Below are 21,265 nucleotides of genomic sequence, written 5' to 3' on the forward strand. Positions count from 1 at the left end.
GTGAAATGTATAAGGGATGCAGTTAATGTTAAAATGCAGCTTGTGGTCTGGGCACAAATCAATGCATAAAATGCCAAATGTTTCCCACATAGCTACCTATCAGAGTGAAAGCTGACAGGGGAATGACACCCCAAGGTTGACCGGCAATTACAGAAGGCAGGAGACTTCCAGGGCTTTTTCATTGAATTTACAATTCCATTGCTTCAAATCGAACCACTGAGCTTTGGAGAAAAGATACATTGAAGCATTCCTCCCTGCAGTTGTTTTACAGTACGTACAGCAAAAATGTAGACTACTGCATCAGCAGGGACGTGATGACATCAACGAATTTCATAAGATTTTCCAGTCAGCATCGCCAGTTTCCATCTACCTGCTGTATGCGCTCGTAAAGCAGAAGACGTAATAAAACGCTGTTGTCTTGTGAGCTTTCAGCTAAATGAGAGAATTAGTTCATTTGAAACAGCTCCCTTTCCAGGGAGCCTGGCACACACAACAGCCAGCATAACGGCCAGCCTGGCTTCAGTGAGAACACACATGAATATTAGTGTGCAGCAGAAGATGAGCTGAAAGATATAAAAGTTTTGACGCTGTGGTATCAATGAAGAGGTGCATCATTAACTGCATCATGAAATATTTCATGCTTGCTTTTATGAGATTATAAATCCGTTTCACTAAAGTGTCAAATTACAACAGAAAGGGGAACGGGTCTGACTGAGACGTTTCGATTTTACAAGCCAAAGACGTGAAGGGAGCAGCTTACCTGCTTGTGCTTGTGTGGCACAGAGGGAAGTCGCAGAGAAATACTTTTACAAATTATACTGGAGGCAATTACAAAAACAGGACAAGGAGGGTATATCCCGCAATGTGCACAACAGAACACAGCTTGTTAAAATGAAACGTTGTTTGATCTAGGGTCGTGCAGATATGGCACAATACCATTGGTTGCCCGACAACCAATTACTCAATCGTGCTAATCCAGCACAAAGCCCATTTAAATACGGGCAGAAATAGGATTTTTCCGAGTTTGAAACTAGAACCCAATGGCTCCTGGTAAGGAAATCACACAGTTGTAGAAAAATAACAGATCATAGCCCCCCAGTTTTATACACAAGGTCCAGCAGACGACGGCTGATGAAACTGACCTGTTGACAGGACTGTGGGTGAAGGAGTAAAAATCCAAACTATCCAATAGTGATAAAGTTCAGTAAATCCTCCATCTGATGGATAACAATCCAGTAGAGATCTTGCTACACGTACAGACTAATGTTTCCAAAATAACCACAGGGGATCAGTGGTAAAGTGAGTAGTAATTTATTATTACAATTTTATGTAGTGCTTTTAAAAGCAGCTACTCAAAGCACTTGCTGTAAGACACCAATTAAACAAAAAGCCATTCTGAAGATTTCTTTAAGTCTGAATCAGAATATGCTCCCAGACACCAACTCTTTGTTATCCTTTGGGTAGAATTCCAGAGCTTTGGGGCACAGCAAGAGAACTGTCACCCACAGAGCGTACACAAGCTTGGATACTCCCATTAGGAAACCTCTGCTCCAAAGAGACCAGCAGAATAAAAACGAAACATCAGGCGACAGAAATGAAAAAGTGGGTTGATCAAACCTGAAGAGAGTGCAGACGAGTCTGAGTTTGAGCTGTTTGTCAGGAATCAACAACAGTTTGTTCAATGGTGGACTGAAGAGCCGCCGCGTGCATCAGTGTACAATAAGTTGTAGTAAAGCATGGTGGTGGATCAAGTGTGAAGCTGTATCTCAGCAACGGGTGACAAGGATTGGCAAAAAAAAAAGTCAAAGATACCTTAACAACCAACAGATACAAACTTTGAGCATTCATTAAGTGATATGGTTGCCGGGGTACATCTTACTACAATGACCCCACACATCCAGCCGATGGAGCAAAAGCCAAATGGAATATGAAGAGGCTGATGGAAGACTCATAAGGCTGCCAAGGCCTTCCTGATCTCATCGCAGTCTTATGCAGTTACCTGTGTGCTGACAAAGTCAAACAGCAACCATAGCACATGGATGGACTGTACAAAGTGTTAAAAGTCACAATTCTTCAATGGATTGAAAAAATGCCAAACTATATAAAGGGCTCATATACCATGTTGTGAACAACACTTATCGCAGATTTTTATAAGTCTCCCCAATTTAATACCCACTTTATAATGCACTTTAAAATTGTTTTCAAAGTTCAACATTGTTTGCAATTTTTGTCTCTTCTTTGCGATAATGATCCTCTTTTGTTGCCATCTTGAAGAAATTCTCCAGGAGTTCAAAAAACCCTTCAGCTTTAGGTTCAAAGAAAGCATTAAATATGTTGAAATAAATTGGGCTTTTGAAAATTTTAAATAAAATGTACAGTTTTAACTTCTAAAACTTAAGCAGAATATAGTCATTTCATATTGTGTTCTTCTAACATGTAAATGAATTTAAAACATGGTCTATCAGTGTTCTAAAATCTAGGAACCCAATCCTTCCTTGTATACAGTATCCCATAGTCAAATATATAGTACCTCAGCCAAAATAGTTAAAATGTAAAATGAAACTAAAGTGTAAAGTGCACCCAATGACCAATTGTAAGGCTTTGTTCAAAGTAGTTTATTCTGTATTTTTTCACATCCTTAAAATGAATTGCAAATATATATTAACAGAAAGACTTTTGTTTCCCTAAGACTGTACAATTCCAAAATAAGAAAAAAGACACCAGTTACACTTGTAAAATGCAAAAACAAAACGTTGTATGCAAAACTCATTCTGCGGAATTCAATTTAAAACAAGTATTTTCTTAGAAGCAGACTCCATCGCCATACACGTCCACCATATTCCAGTCACTTATGCCTGACATTGACCTGAAAAATGCAGTTTAAATACTGTTTTTTTTAAAAGAAGAATTCATGTCTGATTTAAAACAAAAAAAAAAACAGCAGCACAATTTTGGAACGGCTTGAAGCAAGAGATGGACAATTGTATTAACATAAAGGAATAATGAAAGCTGTAATAGTATCCTTTTTTACACTAGTCATTAGTAATAGTAATATTTCAAACCTGTCTTCTATAAAAAAATATGTATAACAAGGATTACTTGAAGGTTTGGCATATTTAATTCATAATAAAGTTTAAGTGTCTTAAGTGTGCTGAATGCTAGTTCTTACATTACTTTATCGCATTATAAATGCCCACTTCATCTTACACAAGCAAACAGAAAAACATGAAAGCAATATTCTTCCCATATTAACATGCAGCACTTCTTCCAAATCTCTTCACAGAACCTCTTGAGCATTAGCATCTGGAGGTCTGCGGTCTGCACAGACTGGGCGTCTGCTTAGCATGACTCGCCACACCTCAAAACAAGATGACCAATGAACAATCCCAGTGGGTCTCCAGCCAACTTTGGCAAAGTCAATGGAATTAGGACTCCGACATGTAAAAACTAGAACTTATGTGACTCTACCTTTCCCCATCAAACTTCCCAATGTTTTTGTAACAGTTACAGCAAATACGTACTTTAACTCATCTTAGATTTCAGACTCACTTCTAAATGTATGGGACGCTGCATATGCAGGTATCATTCAGCAGGCATGAAGGTTAGCATAGAGAAATGTACATTTAAATGACACGTTTCTGGAACAATTTTTCAATTACTTTTTCTTACTATACTGTGATTGTGATTTTAAAAATACCTCAGTGATACAATTAAACACTGGCTTTTCCAACAAAATTTCATCTCGACAAGAAAACGTTTGTACACAACACAAGCATACAATGTTAACTAACAACTGGGCTATCACATACAAAAAAGGATACTATTGACAACATTAAAAGCAAACGGGAACTAGTGACTGAAATATTTTGGATGACAGTTAATTCAAGTGCCTCTGATTAAACAGTTATAAAAAAAGACAAGTGTCCCATGGATGGAAATGGTGGTTAAAAATGGCAAGACTGTTGAAGCCTTTCAAATGGATAGCATTTGCCCCAGCTAATTAACTAGCCCTTGCTGGCATATCAATTTTTAGAAAAGGGAGGTTGGGAAATACTTCAGAATTGATCTGTTATTTCTTTAAAAAACGTGCTGTCATTTAAGCCACTCAAATGCAGGGCTTGCTTCACCAGTCAGTTTATCTCTCCTTACTCATGCCATCCTTACACCCTGGAGCCACAGTGATGCCACTACAAGCTACGATGGTTCAGCTTCAATTACCCCCCTCTGTTGCAGCAACAGAAAACCTGCACCACGATACCGACCTCCAGACCAACAATCTGAACCCATTTAAAATACCTTATTTGCCATTCATGAGAATACTCACTATCTTGGGTTCCTATTTTAGATACATCTTATCATGATATTAACATATGTAATAATAGTAATAAAAAGCAGAAATACGACAACTAAAATGTTTAGTTAATGGCTTTCAATTTATGAGGGCAAGGTTCCAAACAGTAGGGTGCAAAGTTGCACTTCCTATACCATAATGCTGCCTTGGAAGGTACAAAGCTTACATGGAAGTCCAAAGGTGTATCCTTTCTCATCAGATGGAGTTTTGAGCCTTTTTCATGAAATGGTACTTGTTTTCAGGGTGAAAACAGAATGGGTTTTAGCTGCATGATGAGGTCAATGAACACTAAGGCAAAAGGGGGGAGGGAAGCAGATGGCAGAAAGGTAAGGAGGTACTGTATTAGCAGCAGTTTGTTTTTCACAACTGAAATCAAGCGGCTGACTCCAGATTGGCATTCTTAGAGTTAAAAGACCTCGTCGCTCTCCGCTGTGTGCAGCTGTGTGTCATCTGCGTCTGTCATACTGCTTTCCTGCGACTCTTCAGCCTCGGCTGTAAAGATATAAAAATTAGAAACCAGAAAGGATTCTGTATATAAAAGGTGAATGTTTATGCAGCGATGTCTGTCAGTTTCTTCTCGCAAGAAGCTGTGCTAATTTGTGGAATTGCCATGGTTTTTCCCCAACATACATAGCAAATGTCAATAACAATAGGTTTATTCCATGCTGAAAAGAGAAGAAAAAAAACGCAATGTTTCGTCCATGGAGCCTTCTTCAGGTGTGACTGGGAACACCCCACTTGAAGAAGGTTCCACAGCCGAAACGTTGTGTTTTCTTTCTTCTCTTTTCAGCCTGGAATAAACCTATTACTTGTTCCTTTGCAGCCTACCCATGCTGACGCAGCTGAACTAAATGTCAATAACTACCGTCTTATCTCTATTTTTTGGTATCATGAAAACAAATTATTCACAAATCTGCAACTCAAGTCGAGAAATAAGATGGGTTAATCACAACGGCACAATTACATCCAGGAAAAACAGTAATAGGTTTAGAAGTGCTTACCTGAATCGTAAGGAAAATCTTCTGGAACCGGTTCCTCATCATCGGGCAGGTAACGTTTATCAATGGCCTCTTTGATTTGATTGTTTGCCCCTTTGGGATCCAAGTCCATGGCCCAAGAAAAATTCATCAGAGCTAAATGTGTCTGACCCAGTTTCTTATACACCTGGCAACATACAAAAGTACAAAAACCTCAAATGACTGTCGTCCGCAGTTACACCAAGTAACGAGACCTGCCTGCTTTAGTGAAATGTTGTATTGTAGCAGCAGGAGTGGACAAAGTTTCCATTCCAATTTGAGACCCATTTCGCTTTATTTGCCAACTTGAGCAAGTTGTCAAATGTTCTGCAGCTCCTAAACCCTGAAGCGGATCACACTGTAATGCAACAAGTTTTATAGCAATCCTCATTGAAAAAGGAGTTTGTTTTACTTTTTTCCCCATCTATTTTAGAATCACACACGCTCAGAAAATCATTGTATTTATACAGTTACATACCCCTCCCAGAGGAAAATGTAAATGTCCATCTCTTACCTTTCCTATCAAAAAGTAAACAAGAGACTCTTTGGGCACAATTTGTTTCAGTTCTTCAAGTTCTTGCAAAGCAGCCTAAAAAAAACATGCAATTAGTACACATTCAGAACAACTCACAAAATCTGCTTAGTTTAGAGTGCAAAATCTTACCTTGTATTTTTCATTCGCAAAAAGAATTGAAGCCCTGTGGAACTTGCATAGTGGATTTTTGGGGTCTATATTAATGGCTTTGTTTAGAGTTTCTAATGCATGGTCTGACTTCTTTAGTGCATGCTGCACCTAAAATCAAGTTGAAATAGAAAAAAATAATATAAAATTAATAAACCTTAATAGAGAATATAAACTTGAATTATACCAGCTGACCCACACAGTGGTTTGCATGAACCTCATTTGGCAAACAAAAATCTATGCATCCAGCTCCTAAGAATAAACCAATTAAGATTAAAACTTTCAAAGAATGTACACTTTTTAAAAATATGTACTTACCACACCAATGTGGCACAGCAGAACAGAACTCTGTGGGTTGATACTGAGGGCTTTTTTGAAGTGAATTTCCGCCAGGCTGAATTTTTCCTGTTTGTAATAAATCATTCCCAAGCCATACCTGTGTGGTCAAAAAGTTTTAATTTAATTCTAAAGAAAGCTAGATTTTTCTCCCCCCCAATTCATTTGCACACATTCACAGCTGCAGACCATTCCAAGTAAATACACCCTTACCAAAAGACATAATTGACACAAAACACTTACCATGCATTATAATGCCTTGAATTCACACGGATGGCATTTCTGAAGCAAGCCAAGGCCTTTTCCAGTTCCTCCGTGAGTACAAACTCGTGCCCCAGTAGTGTGTAGGCATATGCAAAGCTGGGATCCACCTGGATTGCCCTCTGGAAGAATTTGATTGCGATGTCATGCTCCCTCTGCAAACTGAAGCAGTTGCCGGCGACGCACCAGGCCTAGGGAAAGAGATCACTTTATTGGCCATATACAATTTCTTGTATTAGGAATTTGTTTTTTTTCTGCATACCCCAGCTTGCTCTCCATGAGACACACAAACAGGGAGAGAGAAGCTGGGGGTCAGAGCACAGGGTCAACCATTTATACGGCGCCCCTGGAGCAGTTGGGATTAAGGGCCTTGCGCAGAAGCCCAACTCCTCTGCCGGCCGCAGGATTCGAACCGGCAACCAGCCCAGCCACAGGTGCAGATCCTGAGCCACAGAGCCACTGCTCCGCCCCTCACTAGCGAAAGGAACTTCCACTAATCAACAAATCCACCCCACATTTGCAAAATGTGTCACTGCGCTAAGCTCAGAAAATACGATTTACAACACACTTACTTCAGAGCAAATCATACCTCATCAAAACAAATATGAAAACTACAGAAAGGGTCTGGCCAAATTTGCCATTTCTTTTTATCCCGAGTACATCGCGAGACCTCCCGAATTACATTTTATTTAATGAATGGCACTACCATTTACATATTCTATAGAGGAACTGGGCATCATTACCTCTGGAGAGTTTTTGTCCATGTCTGTGAGATCTTTAGATAGGGCGGACAGAGCCACGTCCTTCTGAAGATGCCAAAGTGTTGTAGAATAAATCTCCATTCCCTCCACTCTGTAGCTTTCTATGCGCCGTACTTCAGAGAATATCCGCTCCGCCTGCCAATAAGACATATCATTGGGGAAAAAAATCACAAAGGTTTTCGCAAAATTGATTCATTTTATGGATGATAATTCACAACTGGTTCATGGTTAAGCCCCCCTAAGGAAGCACAAAGTAACGCTTTGATGTTTCAAAGGCCATTTACTTCAGTACGATGGAGTAGCAGAGAATAACCCCAGCCAGAAATGTCATTACTTAATCAAATCTGAAAATCAGAAGCAACTGAACAAATACATGCCCACCCTCATCTTACAACTGCTTCAAAGAAGAACATATTGTAGCTTACCTGCATGTACTCCGCCAGCTCAAAGTGTGCTCTCCCGATCTGACTGAGCACCCAGCCCGTGTTATAATGGTGGGAGGGCAGTTGACTCAGGATGTTGATTGCTTCTTTGCAGTTGTAGGAACAAAGTGCTAAGTAACCTTTTCCCATTTCACGCATGAGGTTCATCAAACCATCTGAAATGGGGTTTTACAGAATTAGACTACAGATCTGCAGCACAAAAGGTCTGGATTTCTACCCTATCAAAATAATTTCAGAGACATCTTTTGTCTTGTAACAACATTAATAATCTGAGTTACCTATTAAATATTTTACTGGGAGAAATTAATTCCATCTTTCACTTGAATCTTAGGGATGGCTCAATTAGGCATAATTTCCATTCAGCTCAAAAATAATTTCAATCCTTGTACAATACACTGGAAATAAAATGCATAGAAATGTTTTAGTAAAATAAGCTTCTGCTATTACGCCATATTAATTAAAAGAATAAAACGATCAAAAGGTGTTTGGATTAACATGCATTTTCTCAATTTTGTTCAAACATTTTAAATGTATTTTTGTACCACATAGTTTGTACTATTTGTCAATTGACTGATCTATCACTGTAATCCTTGTGCCAGCACAGGATGAATACAAAGTTTTCAAAAACTTTGAACCCTGAAAGGACTCAATACAGCTTGAGCATCCAAACGAGGACCAGTTTAAGTGTGTATACTGTATATTGGCCAACCAATGGACACTCCTGACGATAAATCACATAGCCTTGGTTCAGGACAGTACTATTTTGACTATATGGCTCCCTCTGTACTGCTACTATACTGCTTGAACCCTTCAGGGGCTCATGTGGACTTGCCTGCAGATACAGATCTTACTGTTCTTTGTACTAAAATAAAAGCCAAGCTCATACCTACCTGCAGCAGCTTTTTGGATAGTGAAGGCTTGTAACTGAGGTGTAACTGCATTGCCTTTCCCCTCCGAAATGAGAGAAGAGTCTAACTTAAGAATGTCTATACTTTCGTTCAAGTTTGACGACGTTATCCCCCCTTTACTTGTTTTTGTCTTTGTTTTTCGATTTGGGATTTTGGTGGGGAACTTCATTTTCAACTTTTTACTGTTCTCCTGTTGAAGAAAATCATAACGGAACTTTAAGTTAAGACAACCCTTCAGTAGACCCATGCTTCTGAACATCAAACGAAGTTGAATGAACTACTCATAACATTACTTGCACGAAATGAACCATTTAATGATAAAGCCTTTTTTGACAATACAACCTTAAGTTTACACCTTAAGCCACAAAACCTATTTGGCACTGACAAGCATTTTGCTCACATGATTAAACTGCTTACAGTTCTCACATGATACTTTGGAGGCATCAGTTAATAGTGTGGTTTTCCAGTTGCATTATAGGTTACCTTATGCAAGGAAGAAATTTCAATGATTTGAAGTTTTAAAATGCAGAGTTACAAGTCAGGGCAGATAGGGAAATTCAGTGGCTTCACCTTGGCAGTAGAGCTGGCACTGGTAAACAGTCTGGTGCTCCTCCTTGGCTGCACATTTGGAGGAGCAGCAATGGTTGGACTCAGCACTTGCGGTGTTGTACTTTAAGGGACAACAAAAAACAATCACACTTCTGTTATGCCCCTAAACTCTGGAACTCTCTCCCCAAGGATATCAGAGTCACCGTTTCTAAACTCCTTCAAATCCAGACTCAAAACCTTCTTCTTTAGAAGAGCCTTTACTTAACTAGTTCCATTCTTTACCCCTACTGTATTTAGTACCACCATCTACTGTCTCCTCTGCGTATTCTCATCGTGTTTATTTTCAGTATTTTTGTATTGAATTTTGTGTATTTTAATTGTTTATTTTTAATTGTTGTTGTTGCTGCTGTTGTCGTTCTGTAAAGCGCTTTGAGAAGCCACCTTTAAAGGCGCTATATAAAATAAAGTTTATTATTACTTCAACTGCATTACAAGTATCCGCACTTCAGATAGTCACAAAGGGGGTTACGACAAAAGAGAATATTAAAAAATGACAGTGGATTTATCAATAATTAGAAAATCATAACCCCAAATGTAAAGATCATGCCAAGACAATACCCAGGCAGCTGGTATGATTAGAGGCACCACAGTTCTTTCTTCTCCTGTACAGCTGTGGTAAAGAGAGTACTAGTCGGGTTCACTCTCTTAACAAGGTAACAAGGGAAACTGTAGTCCTGATTTCTCAGACTGATCTAGGTAACAAAATAAATTAATTGACGGTATTGCAAAATTGTACAAAATTCAAATTAAGAATCGTGAGCTTTGTGAAAGCTCCACGTTGTCACAGGCAGACGAGAAAGCACCAGCCACCACTGGCGAGAGTGAGTTTGCTCGAATTGTGAAGTAAAATGGCTCTTCCTGCTTAATCTAAAGAGAAACATGATCTTCTAACAACGTTAATCCTTTTTTGTCTTTCTAGGCTCATGATGTATTTTAAATGATGCCTCACTGCCGAGCACTTTTGGCTGTTCAGAACATGGTCGTTGCACACAAAACACAGGATTGGATCAGCAGAAAGTCAAACAGTCTCCTTTTCCAAGGAGATGGGTCATAAAAACGATGTTGGTCCCATCGACAAGTTTCTCGACAAGATTCTGGATGATGCACTGTTCACAACTCAATCATTTACCCAGAACCTAATTTACCAGTTGGTTCCTTTCATCTACTCAATTCCTTTCTGTATTTGAAGCTCCTCAGAACTACAAATGTGGATACTAGCCAGGTGATAATTGCCACTGGGACTTTAAGAGACTTCAATAGTCACTTCCAATAACCATTAAAATATGATTGTTTAATGTAGCATTAGCTAAGCCATTAGCTTTTTGCTTCCGTTTCTTTATTTGGTATATACTCATAATAATCAATAATCACTCACCAAAGACTAAATACAAAACATCTAAACCCCTTTCTTAATTTAAACATAAAAGCTCATTCCTCTGGCAAAGAGATGATGACAAAATAAAAGTTCTCAGTGCAGTGACCATGGCATTCGATGGATTCTGTGCGACACAGGTCATACATACCTCGTTTGTGGGGCTGAACTCTGCGTCTGGTTAAAAGGTATTGGGATAACCTCCCTGCTGTTCCCACTCTGTGCGAACACAGATTTTGTACTGGCTTGGCTAATTCGGGCCACAGACTGCATGAGAAGAGACAAGACACATAAACAGTTGTTAACAGGATAAATGTTCCACCTTTGAAATCAAGGTGTCTGTAAAATATTGCATTACCTTCTTTGGCGGCCCGCCAGTGGGTGGGTCCATTACAGAACTCGTATTTGTGAAGTTTTGTAAGTAGGAGGCATCTCCCGGACTCGGCTCAAGTGGTAAAATCCCAAAGCTGAAATCACAAGTGAGCTTCATTTCATTTTAAAGCCCACAGCTCAAAACGTAACAGTGGTTAGTACTAAGCACGAAATTTTGCTCCAGTTTGGATCAATCAGCAGGGATTACAGATAAGAAATGACACTTGTGATTTGGTCAAATCTGTCTCAGTAAATCAGTCATTCACAGCAGCGAGTAAAAAATAAGGTCCTAGTGGCACCTTACCAACTTGTGTTTTATGTTATTGTAACAAGGGTTGTAAACAAAATAACTAAAACTGATCACTTGCCTTAGTTAATGATTGGGAAGGTTACTACTTGTTGTGGAGATGTATGGTACAATCTTGCAAACTTTCAATGTCATGACAACCTTTTTGCAACAGCTTACCTTGCACATTTTTATGCAAGAATAACATAGTAAATAAAAGCCATCAGAAGACAAAGCCCCATTTTAAACACATTACCTGGGTGTTAGTGGGCTCAGAGCTGCAGGTCCACCTAATAAACTCCGTCCACTTTTTGGTTTGTTCTGTGGTTGTTTGGATATTAAAGAGCTACTAGTCCCAAGTGGCACAGAGTCAGGAGAAATCACTGAAGAATCAATATAGGGAGCTGTAGAATCTGTACTTAAAGACGTGTACTTGGAATTTGAAGATTCTAGATTCAGTCTATTTAGTTCCTTTAAAAAGAATACAGAAAAGTATTAAGCTTCCGTACGTAGAAAAAGAGAAATAAAACTGTAATTTGCAAACAAGATAAACTGGAGCAAACAAAAGAAAATCACATCAAAAGCAGCATTCCAAAAAGTGTTACACATTACAAGTACAAAATGATTGCAAATTTTAATAAAGTCTACCCACAATGAAATCATACATACTAAAGTATCCTGCGGTGTTTCCATCAGAACTGTGTCAACCTGTCTATGGGGTACAGTGTGAGTGGAGTTGTAAGTGGGACAGTTTTGCTGGCAACTACTAAAATTCTGAAGGGATGTCAGTTTAAACATTTGATCAGGGTCTGGCTTTTCACCTGCAAAAAAAGACAAAAGTAATTTAAGAAATACAGAGTGACGCTTAGCTCAGAAATATCGGTTTATTAAATTCTAGTCACACAGTTATCAAATTATCAAACAAGAGATACACATTAACCAGATAATGAATTCAGCGACTCACCAATTTGACACAGGGATTCAAAAGGAGACCACAGGAAAGGATTTAAACTTAGACTCTTTTGGTAGCATTCTGAACCTTTGGCCAAACGATCTGTTTTGCTATTTACAGAGGAGGAAAAACAAGGTTATTGAAAGCAATTAACTACACATATTAAAATTGCTTTATACCACCTTGAATTGAACCAGTCAAGCACTGACAGCATGTCATGTGCAAGTAACTGTGAGATCTTTATTACAGCTTAAAATAAACTAAAGTAAACCAAACACTTGGACTGTTGCTAAAGTTTACATTGAAATGCTGAACGATGTTTTCCATAACACTAAATTTGACACTACAAAGTTTCCTGGACTTGCGTATTGCTTTTCCACTTATTTTGTTGTCATAGATCTTAGCTGTATTCCTGCAATGCAGATGCAATACCTATTTGTTCTGCTCAGATTATGAGGCAGCAGCTTGTACAGTTCACAATCAAACAGATTTATATGCTTCGAAAAACAGACAAGACTCTATGAAGCTGCAATTAAAAGGCATTAATTCTGAGCCCTAACTGAGACAAACAGCTGGATTCTCCATAGGATTTTCAGGTTGTAAACAAATTAAGAATGGAAAATAAATAAATACATCTTGAATTGGTGCAAAGCAGAGCAGCTCCAACTCTTGGGGTCTTGTAGGTCACCCCTTTCTAAAAACTGGGAACTCCTGTAAGTTATTGATCAATTAAGCAGTCTGTTCAATGAAAAGAACTCCAGCTCTTAAGAAGTCAGAGTTCTGAACGATATTGATATTTTACTCCCAGATGATATTTAAAATTGTAAAAAAAGATCACCTTCTTAATTGGTCATCATAAAATCATTCCATGCATTTCAAAATTAAGGACTTAAGAGTATCCTGCTGTACTGGACTCTCCAGATGCAGCATTAGAAACTGGTGCCATGAAGAGATTAATATTACTTCTCCCGAATTTCACAACAAATGCGCAAGTAATGTACATTTTTTTAACCTTTAAAAAAAAAGAAACTTTCAAACAAATGCAGAAAGAATAAGCGTCCAAAGTCCTTTACCAGTAAATCTGTCCCAGTAAAGAGAGGGTAAAGCAAGCAGAATCTCCAAACTCTGTGACAATATCATCATGGCTCTTCTGTTTATTCAGGACTCCCCCAGTTAATATTTGTTCCCCCTCTGCAAGTCTAAGTTCAAAAAGATTTTTTTGGAAAGAAAAAAAAAGAGGAAAATGTAAAGCCAAAGGAAGAAACACCAAACAATCAGGACGAAGACTGTAAATGCTCAAGGCAGAAGAAACGAGGGGTTACAGTGACATGGCAGTTAGTGCCACTGTCTCCCAGCTGTTTAAATTAAAACTCAGTTTCAGACAGGGATTGTCTGTGGGAGTAGTCTGCGTGTTCTCCACCTGGGTATATTCCAGTTCATCCCATTTTCTCACGCATTGCAATGTAAGATAACTAGGTCTCCTAATTGCTCCCATGCATTCTGTGACAGGATGAAGTCCCAGTCCAGGGTGTAGCCCTGCCTTGCACCCTGTGTTGCAAAGGTGCAACATATATTGAGGTGGCTGCTGCACACTGGCGGTGGTGGAGGCGAGCCCCTATTATCTTTAAAGCTCTTTGAGTGTCCAAAAAGGCACTTATATAAATGTAAGAACATTTTTATTATTACCATGTTATTGGATAGGCTGCAAGTTGCTGTAAGCTTAAATAAGTACTTTGCTCATCCCGGTATACTGGATGGGGTAACTAAAATACTTTTACATTGCAAACTACTCTGATCTGTGCCTGCTTAAAAAAAGTATGTTATTCTATACAATACTTTTAGCGTTAATGAGAATTTGGACTTACAAAAACCCAACAGATAGCTCAGAACCGCCGGCCTTACCTGCTCAGGTCCACACAGCACTTTGCGAGAAGGTATTTGCACTGCGGGGTAGTGCAGCTATGCCCTTTAAGAAGGCGATAAGCCTTGTAGGCCTTGCCAGACCGGTAGTAACATGTGGCCAATAAGAAGAGAGCCTCTTCAGAATGCACTGTCCAAGCACATAAAAAAAACAAGCTTCAGCCCTAATGAAGAGCTTAGATTTCGAAAGCATAAAAACAAAACAAAACTGGCAACCAAACATTTCGTTATACTTTATCCCCCCCCGCAAACCACCCCAAATAGCTAAAAAAAGGATTCTTGTTAAAGACTATACATTTATACAGAAAAGAGTATTAAAATGTAAAACAGGATTTCAAGACCACAAAATGTCTAGGCGTAATTGTTAAAAACATAGAAGTCAGCAAAACAGATCAGCACAAAGAATTCTACTGTTATTTTATTTCTAAAAATCAGGCATCTTAAAATATAGCTCACTTCACAATAATTTGGGGGCCATGATTAAAGATGTACAACTACACCACCTTTATTCAGGATACATGAGTCCCTAATAATTTTATTTCCCAGTCTGACTCCATCACTTCTGAGACATTATTGATTTATTACAACCAAGAAAAAGTTCCGAACAGCTGGGTGATCTCCTCACATCTATTTCATTACCTTCAGCATAGAGTCTCTCTGCCAGAAAGACAGCATCTCGGTAGGCATACTGGTTTAGTGCATGCCAAACAGCTGCCTAGGAATGAAATGAAAAATTCAGTACCATCTTGGCAGCAGAGGTCCTTATCTGCAGCACAAATATCATCAAGATCTGAAACGTGTTTAGTTAATTTACACATTTTGAAACAGGGAAGATTTAGCAAACTAAAAATCTTTTTTGAATTGGGTAACAAGATCAAACTTTTAAAAACCCATTCACATATTGTTGTATCAGGAATACTACTAATAAGATTGCATATTAAGAAATATTTACAAAATGTTTCTCAATAAAACCAAAAGTCATAATTACTAACTGCTGCTCGTATATAACCAAGCGGACTAAACATAGGTTAAGTTCAGTAAATGGCCAAGAGATTAACTGGATACAACCCAAATGGCAGTGTAATTAAAGTAAGGCAGTTTAAAAAGAACGTTATTGTCCTGTTAGCGGCATTTTTTATCTCAAAGAAACTTGACACATTTTGTGAAAAAGAAAACATTACTTAGAATAATATAATGACCAGTGCATTTAAGATCAAAAGCAGCAATAACTTCTTTATGCAAAGGTTTGTGGGAGTCTGGAACTCAGATACAACAGCTGAAGCTGATACTCTTTACTTCCCTCAGGAAACAGAGTGGATAACACTCTCACATTAGTTCTCCATTATACGCCACACAAGATAGATTGGCCGTGTTATGTTTTAACAGCTGAAGTTCAAGTGTAACCCAAAAGTGCTATTCATGGGCATTATAGTCACAGAAATGACACTTCACGCAGTCCCCAATCATATTACTCCCTGCGTTATATATAGTACAAGCTATCATAACCACATTCTCTTTCAAATATAGGTGGCTATGTACTTGTGTCAGTGATCATACACCAGTCTAGTTATGTCCATTACTTTCCATGTCACCCAACAGTTACCTCAGTTCAGCAGGTAAAACACTTCTCCAAACACCTGTACATATTCTACAAGCACGAGCATTACTGGTGCTATTAAGAGAAAAAGAGCACAGTTATTCCCAGTTATAACCCCTAACCCCAACAGCCTCACTTACTACGAAGGGGCGGGATTGGGGCATATCTTCAGATGAAAAACAATACCTGGATAGGCAGAAAGTCCCTTTGATATACTAAACCCACAGTTCTGCGACATTAGACCACAAAGCAATAAACCGAATTTGATTATAAACGACTGTTCATGAAGACGTTTGCACTGCAGACACGTTCAACGTATTGCTCTTCACATGCAACATTTCACCTTACAGGATCACCGCGCATCACCCTTCAGGTGTTTATTAAATGCGAAAAAATACCTTTTCAGGAGCAAAAAATTGTTAAAAAACAGCAGTCAAAAACTTCGAAAGCTGTTGTGTCATTTTATGTACCTAGGTTTATTTGTCCACACACTCCGAGATAAACAGCATTCGCTAACACCAAGTAACAATTTTCCGGTTTTATTTTTATTTAAAAAGACCTAAAAAAAGCCTACCGATCAATATTCACTCAAATTCTACAATCAGTCGCTAAAGCAATGCACTGAAGCCAGAGGAAACAAAGATGCAGGTGTTCGACTTCAAAGGCATCTACGTTACAATGTTCCACATCTCACAATCGCAAACTTCAGTAGTTGAACCAAAGTCTTTCCAAAGCAGAACAAAACCTCAAAAACGACCCTCACAATGTCTGGTTACTCCACAGTGCCCCAATTTGAATGAATTCGCCATCTGATCAAACTGTTAATGACCCATCACAATTTATTAACCACTAGCACATCAGCCAAGTTACCTGTGTAAGGTCGCAAAATGCTACAGAACTACCTGCCGTATTTTAGAAAACAAAATACTACAGTAAACACCTCTTTCCCCCATAGGGCAAGATGCCACACCGGCGAATAATTAGGACTTTAAGACTAATACAATTTCAAGAGCAATAAACTGCAACAAAGCGTTTATAAAAGAATCGCACATCACCCGAAAATCTTGTTATAATTCTGATAAACCGGAATTCTGAATCAAACAAACGCATCGTTTTTGGCTTTGTAAAGCTTTTCAATCGCGTCTTTTTTAGCTTCCCAAAAGGAGAGTACGCGAGGCCTCCACTATTTGTTTTCAGGCCTCGGGCTCGGAGTAGAGCTCCCTACCGGCTGGCGAGAGCCGGACTCGGGTGGGCGCGTTCCCACCACAGGCCGCTCTCATTTTAACCAAGTAGCTGCGCCGCGTTTCTTTATTTTCCTCCGTTACCTGCACAGGTTCTTGTAGCACCGTCATTACGCGATCAAGCTCCTTCTCTCTGCCTTTAACTCGCTTCCCCCGTTCCGCAACCCCTCTTTCGCCTTTTGCTCAGTTTCAGGGCCCGAAGGAGCTCCGAGGATTTAAACACATCGACCGTTAGCGACCAAACCGAGACCCGCCGGAGATTGCCGATTAATGCGGAACAGGCACGAACAACGACGGACTGTGACGGAAATTGCCGATAGCTTCGCCAACAACCCGAAACGCAAGCGCAAGCTAGGAGTGTGAAATAACACTTCCATTCACAATTAATTACAGCGCGCAGTGATAATGGCTGGCTGCTTTCGTTCTCAATTACTTTCTCTCTCTTCCTGTCTTCATTATGAAAAATTAGGGTTTGGGACCTTCTGTATGGACTTCTCTCCAATACATGCCTCTTTCAAAGTAAAACTGCCCTATACTCTGTCCAGTTTAATCAACATGTTTTTAAAGCACATTTTAATGAGCCCCAGTGGCCTAATGGATAAGCTACTGTCCCGCCCTAACCCAGGGATTGTGGGTTTGAGTCCCATCTGGGATCGACTGGATGAAGCCACAGCGTGCAGAATAAACTTTTTAGCTTTCTGGATCTCTAAAAACCTTTTCCACATCAAAGGCCACCAGTTGAGACACGACAGATTGCATCTGAGTGGGATAGATGGTGGTCGTCTTGGCTCAATAACCCACTAAAAGCCCGACACTTAAACTTTACATGGGGAACAAAGACCAAAGGAAAAAAAACAAACGATTCTGTAATTAGGCTCTTATACCTAAAAGCTGGGAAACAAATGAAATAGGATGGAAGCTGGCACATTAGCAGGGAGTTATGATGTTACTGAAACTGATGGAGAGGAATGGGGCATAAGCGGATTCTCTTCTGGGAAGATCGGAAAGAAAAAAGGTACTCGTCAAAACGCTGAGGCTCTGCTTAAAACTTGGCAGGAACAAAACAAAAGCAATGCAAGTCGAGACACAGAAATGAGGTCAAAGAACCAGAAAGGGACTACAGCGTATCAAAAAGAATATTCAGGTTGGGGAATTAAGGGTAGAGGAATTACTTCTTTGAATCTATAGGTGTGGTGTTAGCAGTGTGTTAGACACCACCACCAATTGCAGATGTAGATTTTTACTCAACACCGTATAATGAAATTAAAAATGTATATGCCACATAAGAAATTATTTTTATTGGTAACTGTAGGTCACAATGGGAACAAAGGGCGGTTAGGTATGTCAGGAACAGGCTGAAATGGAAGACAAACAGTAGTTCATCACTGATGGCAAGACAGGTTATCAGAGTGCTTATAGGTGGAACTGCTTGAGCAGATCTTGTCTTTTCAAGTAGTCAGGAGAATGAGGACAACAAAGATGGGAGAACCTTTATGAGCTTTTGGCCATAATATGGTGCTGATGGATATTTTGAATCTGTACAGGTTGAGTATGGAGCAAAAGTGTCCAATTTCTGGACAGCAGGCTTTTGAAGGAATGAGATGCAGGGGAAGAGAAATAAAATAGGACAGGATAGGTATGAGGTCATTTGAAAAGGGATGGTTAGAGTTTAAACAGTCTGAAGCAAAGAACAAATTTATCACAAGAGTGACTCAAACAAAAACTAAAAAAACAGCATCCGGAAGGGTTCAGAAAACAGTTAAGAAATAGCTATTTTTATTTTGGGGGGAAAAATAAAGCATATTACAACACATTTAAAACAACAGAAACAAAGACAATTGGTTTACATGCACAGGTGATAAAGTTATTAAAAAATGAAAATTTAAAACATATTACAATGGAGGCTAAAAGAAATAAAAAAAAGGGTTCTTGTCATTCTACAACAGCAGAAGTACCATTAGGAATAAAGTAAAGCACATCTGGAATAAAAATGGGACACACTGAGCTAGAAGAAGCTACTTATGAGAAAAAGACCTACGTGATTATGTTGACATACTGTAAGTGGAATTCAAATGAGTGGAAGTTATGTTCAAAATGTTTACTGTACTACTAAGGTCTCTTACTAGAATATAGTGCACAATTGTGGTCACCACATTATAGAAAAGATACTGCTGCTCTAACGTCAGTCCAGAAAAAAGCAACTACTGTAGGTACCGGAGCAGAGGGGTTTATGTCAGAATAAAGGGCACTTCAGATCTAATGTATGTATTAATATTAGTGCTTAGTTTAACTATTCAGAATCCTTAATGGTATTGCCACTGTCAACTCAGTGAATGTCTTCCACATGAACAGTGAAACATGAACCAGAGAGAGCAAGTGGAAGAGCGTTTAAATCCAAGAACAGGAGGTACCTCTTTACCCAAAGGGTGGTGGGAGTATGGACAAAGCTACCCAGCCAGGATGTTGAAGCCAATACCCTGGATTCTTTCAAGAAAAGACTGCACAAGTTTGTAACCTTTCTTATGCAGAAGCATGGAACCTGGATCCCAGCCTCGATCAAATTCTAGTGCTCACCTCTGATTTAACTGTATCACTTTCCAGCCACACTCCTCTCAAATCCAAAGTTTAGATCACTGCGGACAATGCTCATGAACAATAGGATTTCTGTGACAAATGCCACCGGGTTTGTTCCGGGCGACACGATGGCACAGCAGTTAACATGGTAACCTCACAGCACTGAGGCCCTGGGCCAATCCATCTGTGTGGAGTTTGTATGTTCTCCTTGTGTTTCTAAGGACATTACCTGTTGTCGTTTTGCACATTGCCTGTTGTCTCTGTTTTTCTTTTCTTATACAATTGTATTGTTGTTTTTTTTGTACTGCTTACCATCTGAGAGCTAGCTAAATAGCATTTCATTATACCATATACCTGTATATGAGTATAATGACAATAAACTTGGATCCAAGAGGGACATCGTAGATATAGCTAAAGTTTAGAAGGAATTTACTGGTCTACAGAGATCTGCATGGAGTACTAACACACAGAAGACATGATGGATGGATAGATTAATACCCTCATAATTTCCTTTTTTTAATTGTATGATGTTAGCATGCCCAAAAAGGTTGGGCAACCAGTTGACCTTGGACCCCTAGAGGTATTTTTTCTCCTTAATAAGGAGTTTTTGGTTCCTCTCCTCCATTGTCTTCTGGTCTTCTGTTCTGTATTGACAAAATGTATTGTCAATTGCATTGTTAAGTGCCTTAGGGCAACCTTGTCATGAAAGGCGCTATCTAAAAATAAATTGAATTGAATAAACATGAACTTGAACTTGAACTTGGACTCGCTGGTAGATAATTTTGCCCTGGTGTGGCTGTGTATTTATGCCTGTGTGTACCCTCTGATGGGATGGGGTCCTGTTGGGTGTTTGTGCCTGTTGTTTGCTGGGCTAGGCTTTGACATCCCCTGTGACCTTGTAATGGATAAAACAGAAATCGGATGGCTAAGATGTTGTCAAAAGCTTCAATAGAGCCTGAAGTTTTAAGTGTATAAAGCCACCAGGTGGAGCCACAACACCACTAATACAATATGTTACCCTTCTAGTTTTCCTGACTCTGTCCAAAACTCTCCTAAAGGAAAATTAAGTACCTAGATTTACACAGTCACACAACTAGTATGCTACAGCATGTTCAAACCAGCTGCTTGTAACTCAGTTTAAATTCATGGATCTCCCCTGTTGTAGTTTTCTTGCACTGCCATCCTGTGAACTTTACGATAAACTTCAAAATCTTGCTGTCTTTAAGGGCTTGAGCGGTTTGTCTCCTAAGTAAATCAGTGAACCGTTAGCCCCCTACACAACGTCACTTTTCTTTGCTCTTTGGTTTTACTTTTAGTTCCCCAAAACTGGATCCTAACCCTGGGTGACCCTGAGATAATGGGGAGATCATGTTTCCTGTACTGTTTTTCTCCAAGGCTGTGGGAATGATCCCTAAGCCCATGACTTAAAATTTACTTTCATACATCAGCTTTTGATTCCCTTAAATTTACTGTAGTCATTTGTGTTTAGTCGTTTCTAAGGTTTCTCCCTTCACCTTGATTGTTGTAAAGCATGAATCAGCATGAAGCATGAAGCATGATTCAGAACGTGAGTGGGGGTGCAAT

At 39.2% G+C, this 21,265-nt stretch overlaps 1 protein-coding gene across 1 annotated transcript; it reads right to left on the bottom strand.

Moving 5' to 3' along the window:
* Positions 1-2,600: 2,600 nt before the first annotated feature.
* On the bottom strand, positions 2,601-17,377 carry cdc27 (cell division cycle 27). The gene is made up of 19 exons (XM_006638293.3): positions 17,192-17,377; positions 14,909-14,984; positions 14,252-14,399; positions 13,423-13,548; positions 12,362-12,459; positions 12,067-12,218; positions 11,654-11,868; positions 11,098-11,206; positions 10,891-11,006; positions 9,329-9,428; positions 8,741-8,948; positions 7,833-8,005; positions 7,390-7,542; positions 6,629-6,837; positions 6,368-6,485; positions 6,032-6,160; positions 5,882-5,956; positions 5,353-5,515; positions 2,601-4,843 (listed from the first exon to the last, which is right to left on the bottom strand). Exons 1-19 carry the CDS (start codon positions 17,216-17,218, stop codon positions 4,758-4,760), a joined length of 2,481 nt encoding a protein of 826 aa, XP_006638356.1. The 5' UTR covers positions 17,219-17,377; the 3' UTR covers positions 2,601-4,757.
* Positions 17,378-21,265: the final 3,888 nt, after the last annotated feature.

Source organism: Lepisosteus oculatus, chromosome 28 (assembly GCF_040954835.1).
Source record: "Lepisosteus oculatus isolate fLepOcu1 chromosome 28, fLepOcu1.hap2, whole genome shotgun sequence".
NCBI lineage: Eukaryota > Metazoa > Chordata > Actinopteri > Semionotiformes > Lepisosteidae > Lepisosteus > Lepisosteus oculatus.

Excerpts from the sequence above, each read along its gene's own strand:
- cdc27 (XM_006638293.3), bottom strand. The coding sequence starts at position 17,218 with ATGACGGTGCTACAAGAACCTGTGCAG. Across the intron at positions 12,460-13,422 it reads TTACTGGGACAGATTTACTG|CAAAACAGATCGTTTGGCCA; the intron begins GTAAAGGACTTT and ends CTCTGTAAATAG. Across the intron at positions 8,006-8,740 it reads TATCCAAAAAGCTGCTGCAG|ATGGTTTGATGAACCTCATG; the intron begins GTAGGTATGAGC and ends ACCCCATTTCAG.